The sequence below is a fragment of the Topomyia yanbarensis genome, chromosome 3 (assembly GCF_030247195.1).
Source record: "Topomyia yanbarensis strain Yona2022 chromosome 3, ASM3024719v1, whole genome shotgun sequence".
NCBI classification, from domain to species: domain Eukaryota; kingdom Metazoa; phylum Arthropoda; class Insecta; order Diptera; family Culicidae; genus Topomyia; species Topomyia yanbarensis.
Genome location: NC_080672.1, coordinates 417,184,488 through 417,198,985, shown reverse-complemented (window position 1 = coordinate 417,198,985; position 14,498 = coordinate 417,184,488). Strand labels below are relative to the sequence as shown.

Sequence of the window (14,498 nt, the reverse complement as noted above, 5' to 3'; positions counted from 1 at the left end):
GAAAGAGATAGCGCTTGGCTGTCTTCGACAAAGTTGTAGAGGAGAGTATTTTTATAAATTTTGCAAAAGACATGTTGTCTCTGTCACTCATAGTAATGGAGTTATGAGAAGTTCTCTATGGTGAACTCCTTCATTTCCTATTTTTACTCATAACTTTTTTATTTCTAATTTTTCGCATTCATAATGTTCTAAGGTATTTTTTATCATCATAAAACACACAACTTTTCCGAAGAGACCAGATAGCTGTGAATGCTGTGTAAAGACTTATAGCTGATTTTGATTTAATTTTGGCCTGTTTTTGAACCCGTGTGACCTCACTATCGGCAAAAATTGTAATTATACTATCAATTATTCTAATAGGACTAGGTCTCACCTACAAAACGAAGGTAAAATTGTTTGTCCATAAGCACCCGTTCAAAAGTTATAAACTTTTGAAAACTTTATGTCTGGCCCTCCTGAACTCGCGTGAATGGCTCACTGAACGAGTAGGCGCTGGTGTTCAAAGACGCTTTCGCTTGATTTCCTGAGTGACACGCACTCTGTGTACTAGTGCGTCTACCGGAGGGTTAACACTAATATTGAATGATTTTCCAATGGGTGACATACAACTACAACGAAGACAGCCAAGCGCTATCTCTTTCGGGTCAAAAGTTAAATTTTCTGTAGCCTACTATGATCGATTTTTAAAAAAAATAATGTTACCAAAAGATGGTGCTTTTTACACACACAAACATTGTAGAATATGTGAAATCGCTAATATGGACAGTTTTGACTCCAGTGAATTAAGTACCTCAAAACGCTGTTTTGAGCCACTGTGCGGTGGTAGGTTGCCCATCAGTTGCTTAGCAGTTTTACCTTTGAGACGAACACATTGCGGGCATCCTTGCACACTCTTGCGTGCTACCGTCTGGCATCCAACGATCCAATATAGTGGCAGTCAGCAATGACGGCCCAGCGTGCAAATTGCGCAAGTGTAATCCACGCACAAGCATTTCAGTCATGTGATTCTGGGGCAGAATTAAGGGATGTTTCTGGTCGTATGTTAGGGCGGAGTTTCTGCAGATGACCGCCCACGCGCATGGTGCCTTTGTCATCGAGAAAGTGGTGGAGGGGGGAAAGGATATGTTTGAAACTCAGCGATTTACCTTTCTTCAGTAATTCCAATTCAGATGCGTATGCTGTGTGCTGAACAGCTCGAACCATCTGTAATTTAGCGTTTTGCAGTTCCATTGGGACCAATTCCCCAATCCGTCGGTCGACGGCGATTGTTCGGAGATTGTCGATGAACCGGTTAACACAGGCCAATGTGCGGATGATGACCAAAAAACTGGAAGATTTCTTCATGAGCTGCATTTCAATATCGTAATTCGTACGCTTCGAGATAACTGCCAGATGTAGTAATTTCACAGGTTTGATTTCTAGAAGGTCATTGTCTTCGACGGATTGATTGACTTAAAACCATAATGCTCCCTGGAACCACAGTAGATTATCGACAAGCTCGCCCGGGCCGAGACCACGGGATGCGAGATTTGCAGGGTTTTCTTTGCTGATGACGTGATTCCAGCAACTGCGGGCCAAATACTCAAGTATAGCTGATGTTCGGTTAGCTACAAGGGTCTTCCATTTTCGTGAATGAGAGAACAATCAGTTTAGGACGATGGTTGAGTCCGTCCACGCCCAATGCTCTATTTCAAGATGTGATACTGCTTCAGTGATACGCTGCATCAGCTCCGTTAGTATCAAAGCAGCATTCAGCTCTAGTCATGGAAGCGACACTTGCTTGATAGGTGTCACACGTGATTTAGCAGCTACAAGAACCACCGAAACCTTACCGTCGTTAACTGATCTGGCATACACTACTGCAAATGCTTGCTCGGAATCGTCAGAGAATCCATGGAGCTGCAAATGACCACGCACGGGCGCGATATATCGTGGGATCCGTATGTTCTCGAGAACTTGTAAATTGTGCTTCACTTCCTTCCTTCCTTCGTTTTCTACTGCTGATTTGTATTTGTATTTGTATTTAACAATTTACGTCCATCTGACAATAAATCTTAATGAACTAAATTAAAAATAATTAACCCAAAATGATAACAAACGATTTCTAAACTGTGCAGAACTAATGACGAAGTCGAAGTTGTCGGTAAAATCGTTGAAGCGACGGACCATTGCTAGTATCGGGCTGTTGGCAGCGTAGTTAGTGTTGCGCATTTCAGTCTGCAGCAGTGTTCGAGGACGAAGGACACGGGTTGGTGCGTAGAGGATAATTTGTGATATAAGATCGGGAACATCATATTCGGCGAGAAGAAGCTTAGATACGAAGGTGGCTTGCGACGCGCGTCTACGATCTTCTAAAGTGTGCAGTCCTAGTAATCGACAACGGTCTTCGTATGGTGGCAAGTTCAGCGGATCATTCCAAGGCAATTGACGTAACGCATATCTTATGAATCTGCGCTGGACTGCTTCAATTCTTTGGCTCCAAATTGCATGGTAGGGGCACCAGACGACGTTTGCGAATTCCAACTGTGAGCGCACCAGTGAACAATACAACGCTTTGAAGCACAAAGGGTCCCGGAATTCGTTGGATATTTTGAACATAAAACCTAATAGACGGTTAGCTTTGTCAATGATCGTTGAGAAGTGATGGGTGTACGTTAGCCTATCATCAAGGATGACGCCCAAATCTTTTACATGATCAACGCGTTGCAGCTGAGTTCCAGCGATGTTGTAGTTGAAAGTAAACATGTTCCTCGTTCGATGAAAGCTGATAACAAAGCATTTAGCAACACTAAGAACCATCATGTTTCTTTTACACCAACTGTAGAAGGTATCAATGAGATACTGTAGCTCACGGCAATCGGCTTCTTTCCTTATAATTAAAAATATTTTCAAGTCGTCGGCGAAGAACAGTTTCCCTCCACGCATTAAGACGAAAGCCACATCATTCACGAACAGTGAAAACAGTAGCGGGCCAAGCGTACTACCTTGAGGAATTCCAGAATGGTTGGAAAAGGACTCAGATTCATTGTCACCAATTTGAACAACGACTTTACGGTGAACAAGGTATGATCGAAGCCAACGGCAGAATCGGGAAGTGCATCCAAATTTATCAAGCTTCGTTAGCAGTATCTCATGGTTAACAGTGTCTAAAGCAGCCTTAAGATCTGTGTAGATCGTGTCCACCTGCAGTTGTTTGGACATTTATTCCGTACAAAAGGATGTGAAGGAGACCAGGTTCGTTTCCACCGATCGACCGGGAAAGAATCCGTGCTGACAAGTGCTTATGTAATATTTACTCGCAGAGAACAGCACCTCGTTGATAAGCGATTCGAAAATTGTTGACTCGACTCTCAGCGAAGTGAATCCCCGGTAGTTCTCGATGTTGCTTTTGTCACCTTTCTTGTGTACCGGAAACATGACTGAACACTTCCAATCATCGGGAAATTTTTACTGCTGAAGTGACACATTGAAAAGGTGCGTCAGTGGAATCGCTAAAATATCCGAACATTTTTTCAGAACAGTTAAAGGCATAGCACTTAGTCCTGGAGCATACGACGATTTCGTTTTTTGTATTGCAGAGTAAACCGATTGTTCTGAAATGGTGAATACATCCATATCCACCGCATCAACGGGAACATCACGGGACGCGTTGTCGAGCTCGATGGCAGTTGGCGCATCAGTCTGATGGCAAGGAGTCATCCCACGCGACGTTGTACAGCCCAAGGAGGTGATATAGGATCTTCATCTTAACCAGCACAGGTGCTAACCAACCAAACGGGTCAAAAGCCGCGATGAATCGTCGGAGATCATCTGCCGTTTCGTATTATCGCTATCTGGAGAGAGGTTAACCTTGAATCCATATTCGTCCTGCGTTGGAAGCCACTGAATTCCTAAAGCATTAATTGCCTCTCCTTGATCGGAGAGTTTTACTGGTACCAGTGATAACTCGTCTGCAGAGTCCTTAGTTATAAGATCTTTGTAGTTTGAGGCCCATTTCCGTAATTTGAATCCTGCTGCCGATAGGATTTCAGTCACTTGCTGTTTTAAGCTTATTGCTTCATTTTTGTCATCCGCTCATGATAAGAAGTCGTCCACATAGAAATCCTGTTTGATGCACTCTACTGCATGGTGGTAAACATCCGCGTACGCCTTGGCTGCTTCTTTCATTGACTCGATTGCTAAGTATGGTGCAGTTTTGGTCCCGTATGTCACTGTGCTGAGACGATAGTGCTTAATCGGTTTATCTGGCTCCATCCGAAAAACGATGCGTTGGTAATCCCGATCTGCCGGGTGCATAAGTACCTGGCGATACATTTTGACAACGTCTGCACAGAATGCCACCTTGTGTGTATGGAAACGTAAAGATACTGCGAATAGGTCTGCGTTATTGTTGGGTCCTGCCAGTAATCGGTCGTTGAGGGAAATTCCCGATGATGACGCACAAGACGCGTCAAACACAATGCGCAATTTCGTCCTTATTCACATGATCGTCTGGAACTTCTTCCATGTTACCAAGCTCCAAGTATTGTTGTAAAGTGTGGTGCACATCCATATCTGTGTGCGAATTGATGATAGCATGATTGCAGTGAACAACAGATTCGTCGTCGTATCTCCCTATCTATCCACCCAAAAAAAAGTGCGTTGGGCCACCGTTAGGCCGCTTTCGTCTTTGACCTGGCCTCCTTCCAAGAGTGCAAGAAGGACGTCTGTTTTGTAGCGACTTACCAGCTTTTACTTTACTTCCATCCGTTCGGTCAACGCAAAATCCGAAATCCGTCGTAGCAGTAATCTTGGTGGATACCACCGACAGAAGCGAGCAGATAGATGACTTGACGAGTGCCGTTTCCCCGATAGATGGAAAAGGCAGAAATTGGTGCTGTTGCCGAAGCCCGGGAAGCCGCCAGGCGACCCATCGGCGTACAGACCAATCTGTCTGATCGACACGACTGGCAAACTGCTTGAGAGGATCATCCTCAACAGGCTCACCCCGTACGCGGAAGGTACGGACGGTCTGTCAAGCAAGCAGTTTGGCTTTCGGAAGGGTAAGTCCACAGTGGACGCTCTCAACTCAGTGATAAATACTGCCGAGATAGCGATTCAACGAAAAAGGCGAGGTATTCGATACTGTGCGTTAGTGACACTTGACGTGAAGAACGCATTCAACAGCGCAAGCTGGGATGCCATCGCGCTCTCGTTACACCGGCTTAGCCTACCGGTGGGTCTGTACCGGATCCTGGAAAGTTACTTCCAAAACCGCGTACTGCTATACGAGACCGATGCCGGTCAGAAAAGGGTTCCGATTACCGTCGGAGTCCCACAGGGCTCGATCCTAGGCCCGGTGCTATGGAACCTCATGTATGACGGGGTTCTGAGACTGAAGTTCCCTCCTGGGGTCAAGATCGTCGGCTTTGCCGACGACGTAACCTTGGAGGTCTACGGGGAGTCAATTCCTGAGGTAGAACTAAGCGCAGAACACGCGATTAGCACGGTGGAGGAATGGATGAGCGTGAGAGGCCTGGAACTCGCTCATCATAAGACGGAGGTAGTTATCGTCAACAACCGCAAGTCGGCACAACATGCAGTTATCCATGTGGAAGAAGTCGCGATCACTTCACAGCGAAGTCTGAAGTCTCACGGAGTCATTATAGACGACAAGCTGACCTTCGGCAGCCATGTCGACTATACGTGCAAGAGAGCGTCGACTGCTGTTGCGGCACTATCGAGAATGATGTCCAACAGCTCAAAGGTGTGCGCCAGTAGACGTAGGTTACTGGTAGGCGTTGCCGTATCTATCCTCGGGTACGGCGGCCCGTCATGGTCAAGAGCACTGAGGGTAACCAGTTACCTACAGAAACTGGAGAGCACCTACCGCGTGATGTGCCTCAGAGTGATATCTGCCTACCGCACGGTATCACACGATGCATCCTGCGTGATAGCGAGCATGATGCCAGTCGGGCTGGTCATTCGGGAAGATGAGGAGTGCTTTGAGCTACGTGGAAATAGGGGAGCCCGCGAGCGCACCAGGGCGACCTCGGTCGCCAGATAGCAGCGTGAGTGGGACAACTCCTCGAAAGGTAGGTGGACTCACCGGCTGATACCTAGCATATCGAGCTGGGTGGGAAGACCCCATGGGGAAGTTCACTTCCACCTGACACAATTCCTGTCAGGCCATGGCTGTTTCCGTCAGTACCTCCACAGGTTCGGGCACGTGGAGGTCCCAGTCTGCCCGGACTGCCCAGGTGTAGATAAAACTGCCGAACACATACTGTTCTTATGTCCTCGGTTCGACGTCGAAAGAAGAGCAATGCTTGACGTCTGTGGCTGGGACACAACCACTGATACCCTTATTCAGCGGATGTGTCAATCGGTGGAGAAGTGGAACGCAGTCTCGGCTGCTACCAACCAGATTGCCAGTAGGCTACAGGTAATCTGGCGAACCGAGCAACAGACGACGGGCACGGCTAACTAGTGATTGGTTAGCTGGAGCGAAAAAGGCCAAGCGCAAAAAAGAGAGTGAATGGTCTGTTCATGCCGAGGCAGGTTTGGCGCAGCGAATGGCAACCGCGTAAGGGGTAAACCCAGCCACCCCGAAGCAAGACAGAAGAGTGAGTGTATAGGCGTATAAGTGGACTGCCTCATGCCAAGACGGGAGGGTCGTAGCGTAGTATGTTGGAACTTAGCTATCGATGCCTCATGGCGTGGCAGAGGAGTGAAAGGGTGAGCATCCAAGTCAGTCTCACACGGCATGTTAAGGGTGAGCACAAAAGTCAGCCTCACAGGTATGGGTGGGGCGAGCACAAAAGTAAGCCTAGCAAGGAATGAGTAAGGTGAGCACACAAGTCAGCCTCGCATGGAACGTAAAAGGTGAGCGCAAAAGTCAGCCTCATGTGAGAGTGTTTGAGAGTGAATCAAAGTGCGATTGAGAGAGCACCCAAGTAAGCCTCATACAGGATGTATAAACGCGTGAGTGAGAGTGAATGAGTACATTTAGTACATCCATCCCCCAGAAGTAATACCGAGAGGTAGTTCCTGGGAGGAATGATGGCGGAGCCCAATGGAGTTTAGTCGGTATTAATGGCTGGTCACCATTCGAGTCCGACACGCCCCCAGTGCACCCCGTGTGGTAGATTGGACCCTACCAATAGCACGTGTACTGGGCTAGGACATAAAGGTCTTCTCCATTGTAAAAAAAAAGATGACTTGGTGAAAACACTCGGTCAATAAAACTCACTTTATAACTTGGAGGCACCAATCGATCTGAGGCGAGAACGCCTAGATAGAACTTTTTATTATGTCTTTGCTTGCAACAGTGTTGCCAAAAACTATGATTAATTTTATCTTTAACTGTTTCTTGATGTATAACAGTTTCTAACAGTACACAACAACGTCCAATCCAAGAATAATGTCTATCGGACCCGGTCGGTTGAATTCCGGATCTGGCAAGTCATTGAGACGTGAAAATTGTCATCGGCGACATGAACGCACAGGTAGGAAGGGAGGCAATGTACAGACCGGTGATCGGGCCTAACAGCCTGCATTCCGTATCAAATGACAACGGCCAACGATGTGTGAACTTCGCAGCCTCCCGTGGAATGGTAATCCGAAGCACCTTCTTCCCTCGCAAAGATATGCACAAAGTCACCTGGAGATCACCGGACCAAGTAACAAAAAATCAAATCGACCACGTTCTAATCGACGGTAGATTCTTCTCGGACATCACAAACGTCCGCACTTATCGCAGTGCGAATATAGATTCGGACCACCACCTGGTTGCAGTATGCTTGCGCTCAAAACTTTCGACAGTGCATAGCTCTCGTCGAAGCCGAACGCCGCGGCTAAACATCGAGCGGCTACAAGATGACAGAGTGGCTCAAGAATACGCGCAGCAGTTGGAAGTGGCACTACCAACGGAAGAGCAGCTAGGCGCAGTTGCCCTTGAAGATGGCTGGAGAGATATCCGATCCGCCATAGGTAGCACCGCAGCCACTGCACTAGGTACGGTGGGCCCGGACCGAAGAAGCGACTGGTACGACGGCGAATGCGAGCAGTTAGTCGAAGAGAAGAATGCAGCATGGGCGAGAATGCTGCAACACCGCACGAGGGCGAACGAGGCGCGATATAAACAGGCACGGAACAGGCAGAACTCGGTTTTCCGGACCAAAAAGCGCCAGCAGGAAGACCGAGATCGCGAAGCGATGGAGCAGCTGTACCGCGCTAAAGACACACGGAAATTCTACGAGAAGTTGAACCGCTCGCGCAGGGGCCACGTACCACAGGCCGACATGTGCAGAGATACAAACGGGAATCTTCTCACGGACCAGTGTGAGGTGATCCAGAGGTGGCGGCAGCACTACGAAGAACACCTGAACGGCGATGCAGCAGACGACGAGGATGGCACGGTAACGCACCTGGGAGCACGCGCGGAAGACATTACACTACCGGCTCCGGATCTCCAAGAAATTCAGGAGGAGATCAGCCGGCTCAAAAATAATAAAGCCGCTGGGGTTGACCAAATACCAAGCGAGCTACTAAAACACGGTGGCGAGCCACTGGCTAAAGCGCTGCACTGGGTGATTACCAAGATTTGGGAGGAGGAGATTTTACCGGAGGAGTGGATGGAAGGTGTCGTGTGTCCTATCTACAAAAAGGGCGACAAGCTGGATTGCTGTAATTACCGAGCAATCACCCTGCTGAACGCCACCTACAAGGTACTCTCCCAAATACCATGCCGTCGACTATCACCAATTGCAAGAGAGTTCGTGGGGCAGTACCAGGCGGGTTTCATGAGCGAACGATCTACCACGGACCAGGTGTTCGCTCTTCGTCAAGTACTGCAGAAATGCCGCGAGTACAATGTGCCCACACATCATTTGTTCATCGACTTCAAAGCCGCATACGACACTATCGATCGAGATCAGCTATGGCAGATTATGCACGAGTACGGATTCCCGGACAAACTGACGCGATTAGTGAAGGCGACGATGGATCGGGTGATGTGCGTAGTACGTGTCTCAGGGACGCTCTCGAGTCCCTTCGAATCACGCAGAGGGTTACGGCAAGGTGATGGTCTCTCGTGTCTGTTATTCAACATCGCGCTGGAAGGTGTAATAAGAAGAGCAGGGATCGACACGAGTGGTACGATTTTCACAAAGTCCGTTCAGCTACTTGGCTTCGCCGATGACGTTGGTATTATTGCACGAAACTTTGAGAAAACGGAGGAAGTCTACATCAGACTGAAAAGAGAAGCCAAGCGCGTCGGACTTGCCATCAACACGTCGAAGACAAAGTACGTGATAGGAAGAGGTTCACGAGAAGAGAATGAGAACCGCCCGCTTCGAGTTTGCATCGGTGGCGACGAAATCGAGGTTGTTGAAGAGTTCGTGTACTTGGGCTCACTGGTGACCGCCGACAATGATACCAGCAGAGAGATTCGTAGACGCATCGTGGCAGGAAATCGTGCTTACTTTGGCCTCCGCAAGACACTTCGGTCGAACAGAATTCGCCGTCGTACGAAGTTGACCATCTACAAGACGCTGATTAGACCGGTAGTTCTCTACGGGCACGAGACCTGGACCATGCTCGTGGAGGACCAACGCGCACTTGGTGTCTTCGAACGGAAAGTGCTGCGTACCATCTACGGTGGAGTGCAGATGGAAGACGCCACATGGAGACGGCGAATGAACCATGAGTTGCATCAGCTGTTGGGGGAGCCGCCCATCTGTCATACCGCGAAAATCGGACGACTACGGTGGGCCGGGCACGTAGCCAGAATGTCGGACAATAGCCCGGTGAAAACGGTTCTCAATTGCAATCCGACCGGTACAAGAAGACGTGGCGCGCAGCGAGCACGATGGAACGACCAGGTGGAAGACGATTTGCGGACCCTTCGCAGACTGCGTGGCTGGCGACGCACAGTGGCTGGAGGCTGGCCAAAACCTCAAAAATTTATTTTTGAAATATTGATATTTTATATTTTTTCTAGATTTCTCATATATTGAATGATGTATATTCAAAATTTTATGATCATTGGATAAGAACACGATTTTTAACATGAGTTTAAACGTAGCAAAGTCCGGACTTTTTATTGATTTTCATTCCCGAAACCATCATTGCTCTGTTCACTTCAAATGCATGTTGCTCTTTTGATTTTCGTCCGATTTTAGCACAACTAGTTTCATTGTGTAGAGGAACGAAAAAACTTGGTTAGTGAATAAAATACATTTGGTAAATTTGCTTGGAACTATGACTAAAAAGTTTAAATATGTTTGAGGTGGTCAGATCAAAAATACTTTTTTCACTAATGTATTCTGTACAAATTTCGGAATCATTTCGGAACGGTCACATAGTATACATTCTATGGGAAATAACCTCTACTTTTCGAATATCATGGTCTCGTTCTGCGACTAGGTGCGCAAAATTTTTTAAGGAGATTTTGAAGCTTTGTTGCTGATATGGAGGCGCATGGTGTTTTGTTTAAAATTGTTAGACAATCTACAGTAAACTGATATGTTATACAATGGATTTAAAGTAGTATTCTTCATTTTTTATGATATTGCTGACATTGGTGAACAGTAATGGAAAATCTATCATGAAAACGGGATCATAGTTATAAGAAAGGTTCAATGACACTGTATGGAAAAATGCATTTAATATTTTACGACTTTTGACATCAAAAATGAGCTCAGCACCTCAAAATTAGCTTAAATTGTGATTTTCAGCCAAATTAGGTAACATTTGAGGTTTTGTCCAACTTTTGTTTGAAGACCCGCCACTGTGCGACGCGCGGCCATGGACCGAGTGGAATGGAGGAATCTTTTGTATACGGCACAGGCCACTTCGGCCTTAATCTGTTAATAAATAAAATAAAAAGTCATTGAGATTCTCTAATAGCTTCATGTTGGTTGCATTAAAACGCTGCAACGGAATGGTTGAGGCGAACTTCCTAAGAATAAAGGCCTCTGTAGTGATAACCACGATATCGTCGAACCGAGAAGCTATGTTTAGCGTGACAACGCCGCGTGTTGTTCCAGTCTCTTGCTGCCCAAGACAACTCACAATCAGTTTGCCGTTTCTTTTTGGCAGCTCCAACTTCCGAACACAATCTTCTTTTATCAGCGATCCAGAATCGATGAGCACCCTAGCTCGGATGTAGTTCCCGTCGCCGCTGCGCACTTTCACAACTGCTGTCGGAAGCAGGTGTATGGCCAACGGCTTCTTTTCCGGTAGTTCCGTAACCAGCGAAGGGATCACTTCCTCTTCTTTTTCTGAAACCACTGCCGGCGAAGCAATGTTTCCACTTTCTTCTGTTGCTGGCGCAGTTTTCTTCGCTATATGGCACAGCAACGTATGGTGGCGTTTTTACAGTCAAGGACCGATTTCGAAGAGCACTGTTTTACAGAGTGCGGAGGTCGCAAACAGTTATAACATAATCTGGCATTTTTCACCAGCTCACGCCTATCTTGTACTCTCATCTTCTTAAACTCATCGCACTGATACGTATTGTGCTGTTTTGAGCATTTCGCGCACTTTTGATTAGTTGCAATTCTATGCAACGTCTTCAATTTCTTCTCATTCACTTGTTTACCTCCATCTGTCAAGCCCCACCTTTGCCGAAAACGCTGAACATGTCTGAAGTACGCAACAATGTTTCTTCAGGAACAAAAGTAGCTCTTCACATTTAGGATTTTCCTTCTCGATCACTCTTTGCGACCAGGCAGCGCAGGTCTCTTTATCTAACTTCTCCAGAATCAGACGAATCAATCAGGGATCTTGGCTTGTAAATTCCTCTCCCAGGGCATCCAGCTGCTGCACGATCTCATCCGAACACGTCACGAGTTTACCCAGAGTTTGCGACGTGGCGCTTGTGACTGACGGTTGATCCATAAACTCACGAACCGGCAAGAAAGCGGTGAAACGTTTTTTGTCGTTGTAGCCCGTCATTGCTTCCCACGCATTGTGGTAGTTAGCACTCGAAATTGTAAATTTATTGACCAGTCGCTTTGCATCCCCTTCTAAGCATGAGAATAAATACTGCATCTTTAATGATTCCGAAAGGTCAGATGGTCGAAACATACAGATCTTTAAACGTCATCCATTGCTTGCGATCTCCATCGAATGTTGATACATTGATGGCCGGAAGTCGAACACAAATTTCTGCTCTAGGGTTTGCTGAAAACATGAACCTCGAATCAAAGTCTATCGTTTCAGCGCCGGTGATTATTACCCCAAGAAATACTATGATGGATGATGGATCTGCCGATGCTGATCAGTGATTCGATTTGATTGATCGTTTTTGCTGATCCGTGAAATTATTCCGCCGGTTTCACCGTTTTAGAGCGTTGCACTCAGAATAGAGCATTGTGGGACTTCTGTCGCAATTCGGATCGTTTTCTGTCCCTGCTTAGCGGATCACAGTATTTGAAAAGAAACCACAAAAATTCAGCACGGATAGCTAGTGACATATTTGTGCAGTGATTCGACAAATACTCCCCAACAGTCGCTATTGAACTCGTTCTTGATGTCTATCGAGCTCCACGAATTTGTTCCACCCATGTCGCTATCTAATCGCGAAATGTTAGGCTACAAAAAACTTTATACCTATCATATGCTTGTTTTTCTATAGCTAGTGGTAGTAATTTGAATATTACCTATTTCAAAAACCCCACAAATAACCATCACCTTCTTAAAATGATGTCGAGTCTCCATATGCCAAATGGCCCGCTCCCTGCCATGCAGCACATCAGCGAAAGCGTTCTCAGTCAGTTATTTCCATTATCTTTAAAAAAACGTTCCCAAAATTCCAGCCGGCCACAATTTTCTATTTATAAAGAAATTGGATTTGGAAATAGAAATTATCGAACGTTTACAGCTTTTCAATTCTCTCACCGATTAAAAGGCAAACAATGGATTTCTTCTTTCACTGGGCCCAAAAAAACGATGCACATGCTAACGGTTTTAGCGTACCTTTTTGAGGATTAACTATACAATTCCTCGTGTTTTGTGTTCTTTTATCGTTAATCTAATCTGCTTTCAATCTTCGTTGCTTTCCGCTCTCTTCGCAGGTACCTCGAAAAGAACAAATCTGATCTGAACCAGTCACCGGGTGGTGGCCGCAGTTACACCCAAGGCGATGCCGTCCGGCATCGCAACAAAAGCTGCATGGAGGAAGCACCCTATCCACAGCCATCTCAGCATTCGTCCACATCTCCGACGGCGACTGCGGCAGCGGAGATTCCAGTGCTCTCGTCCTTCCCAGTGTCATCATCGTCATCCTCAACGCATTCGTCCTCAGCCGTCGCTGCCAGTGAACGAACAGCAACGGCTACCAGTGAAGAACGGCAGTGGCTATAAAGTAAAAAAGAACAAATCAGAAGAAGAAAATAACTTTGCAAACTCTAATAACAACAACTACAAATGTGATCATTATCGTGTAGAAAGCCAGCAGCAAACCCGATAAGCAAACATGCAAAGACAACTAAACACAAACACTCAAACAAAACTGTAAGCAAGGGCGAGAATCAACAGTATCGATTTAGTGAATAGTAACTATGATAACAAATAAAAAGAAACAATTTAATTTTTAGAGAAAGTTTGCTCGGGGCGACCGCGAGGTTCGTCACCGGGTAAACTAAGCAGGAGACAGTACTGAAAGCATGAAATTGATGATTGAAATGTGAGCGAGATTCGTAAGACGGACCGACAAGGATAGTGAACAGTTAAGCATATTTTTTGAAGTAAAAAAAACAGTACTGCAAGCGTTGTGATGTTATTTATTTATATACTATAATGTGAACTAGTGAACTCTAGGCAAGCGTATTTTAAAATGAACGGAACACAATATATGAGAAAAACAAACAAGTCTTAGCTTAATAAAGATTCTGTTGTTAGTTTTCGTTTCTAAGTACTTGCTGGTAGTTTCATTTTCATATCACAGTAATCAGTTTGAGCAAATGTTAAACTTTCAACTAAATTGCATTCAAAACATGAATAATTCAGAGTACATTTACAATAAAATTGAAAAAAAATCAAGCAGGGGAAGGGAAGCTTGGTAGCAGGTGCTGTCCTGGGTACAACTTCTAGCCTCGCACGTTAAGTGATTTTTGTAATCTGATAAAAGGCCTAACCTTAAAGTAAAACCTCTGAAGGGTGAACACGAAATTATTAAAACTGGTAGTGACTTCTTCCACCAGTCACCACACACATATCAATCAAATTTTGTAGTTTCTCTTTAAAGTAAGTCTTCTAAAAGGTGTGAGGGGAGATTTTCCATTGCCATTAAAGGGGCGTGCCCTGTCATCCGAAGTGACTCTTCGGAGTAGGGCGAGAAAAGTGGTGTGCAGTGAGGTGCGATTTGCTGTCTCATGCCACACGCCGCGCAGGCTTTTGGTGATCTTGTCAACTTGAATAAATTTCCCAAGTTCCATAATTTTCAATGTAAATTATTAGGTCATGAATCTATATGCAAAAGCACGCTCTCAAAATGTTTTATTAGTTACAAA

The 14,498-nt window shown here is 45.9% G+C and overlaps 1 protein-coding gene across 1 annotated transcript in view; it reads left to right on the top strand.

The window, feature by feature from the left end:
- Window positions 1-13,903, top strand: part of LOC131694303 (E3 ubiquitin-protein ligase AMFR-like) — a 139,989-nt gene extending 126,086 nt beyond the window's left edge. Inside the window, exon 10 of the mRNA XM_058982927.1 lies at window positions 13,062-13,903. Within this exon, the coding sequence (XP_058838910.1) occupies window positions 13,062-13,350 (289 nt within the window). The 3' untranslated portion in view covers window positions 13,351-13,903. The remainder of the gene's footprint in view (window positions 1-13,061) is intronic.
- The last annotated feature ends 595 nt before the right edge of the window (window positions 13,904-14,498 follow it).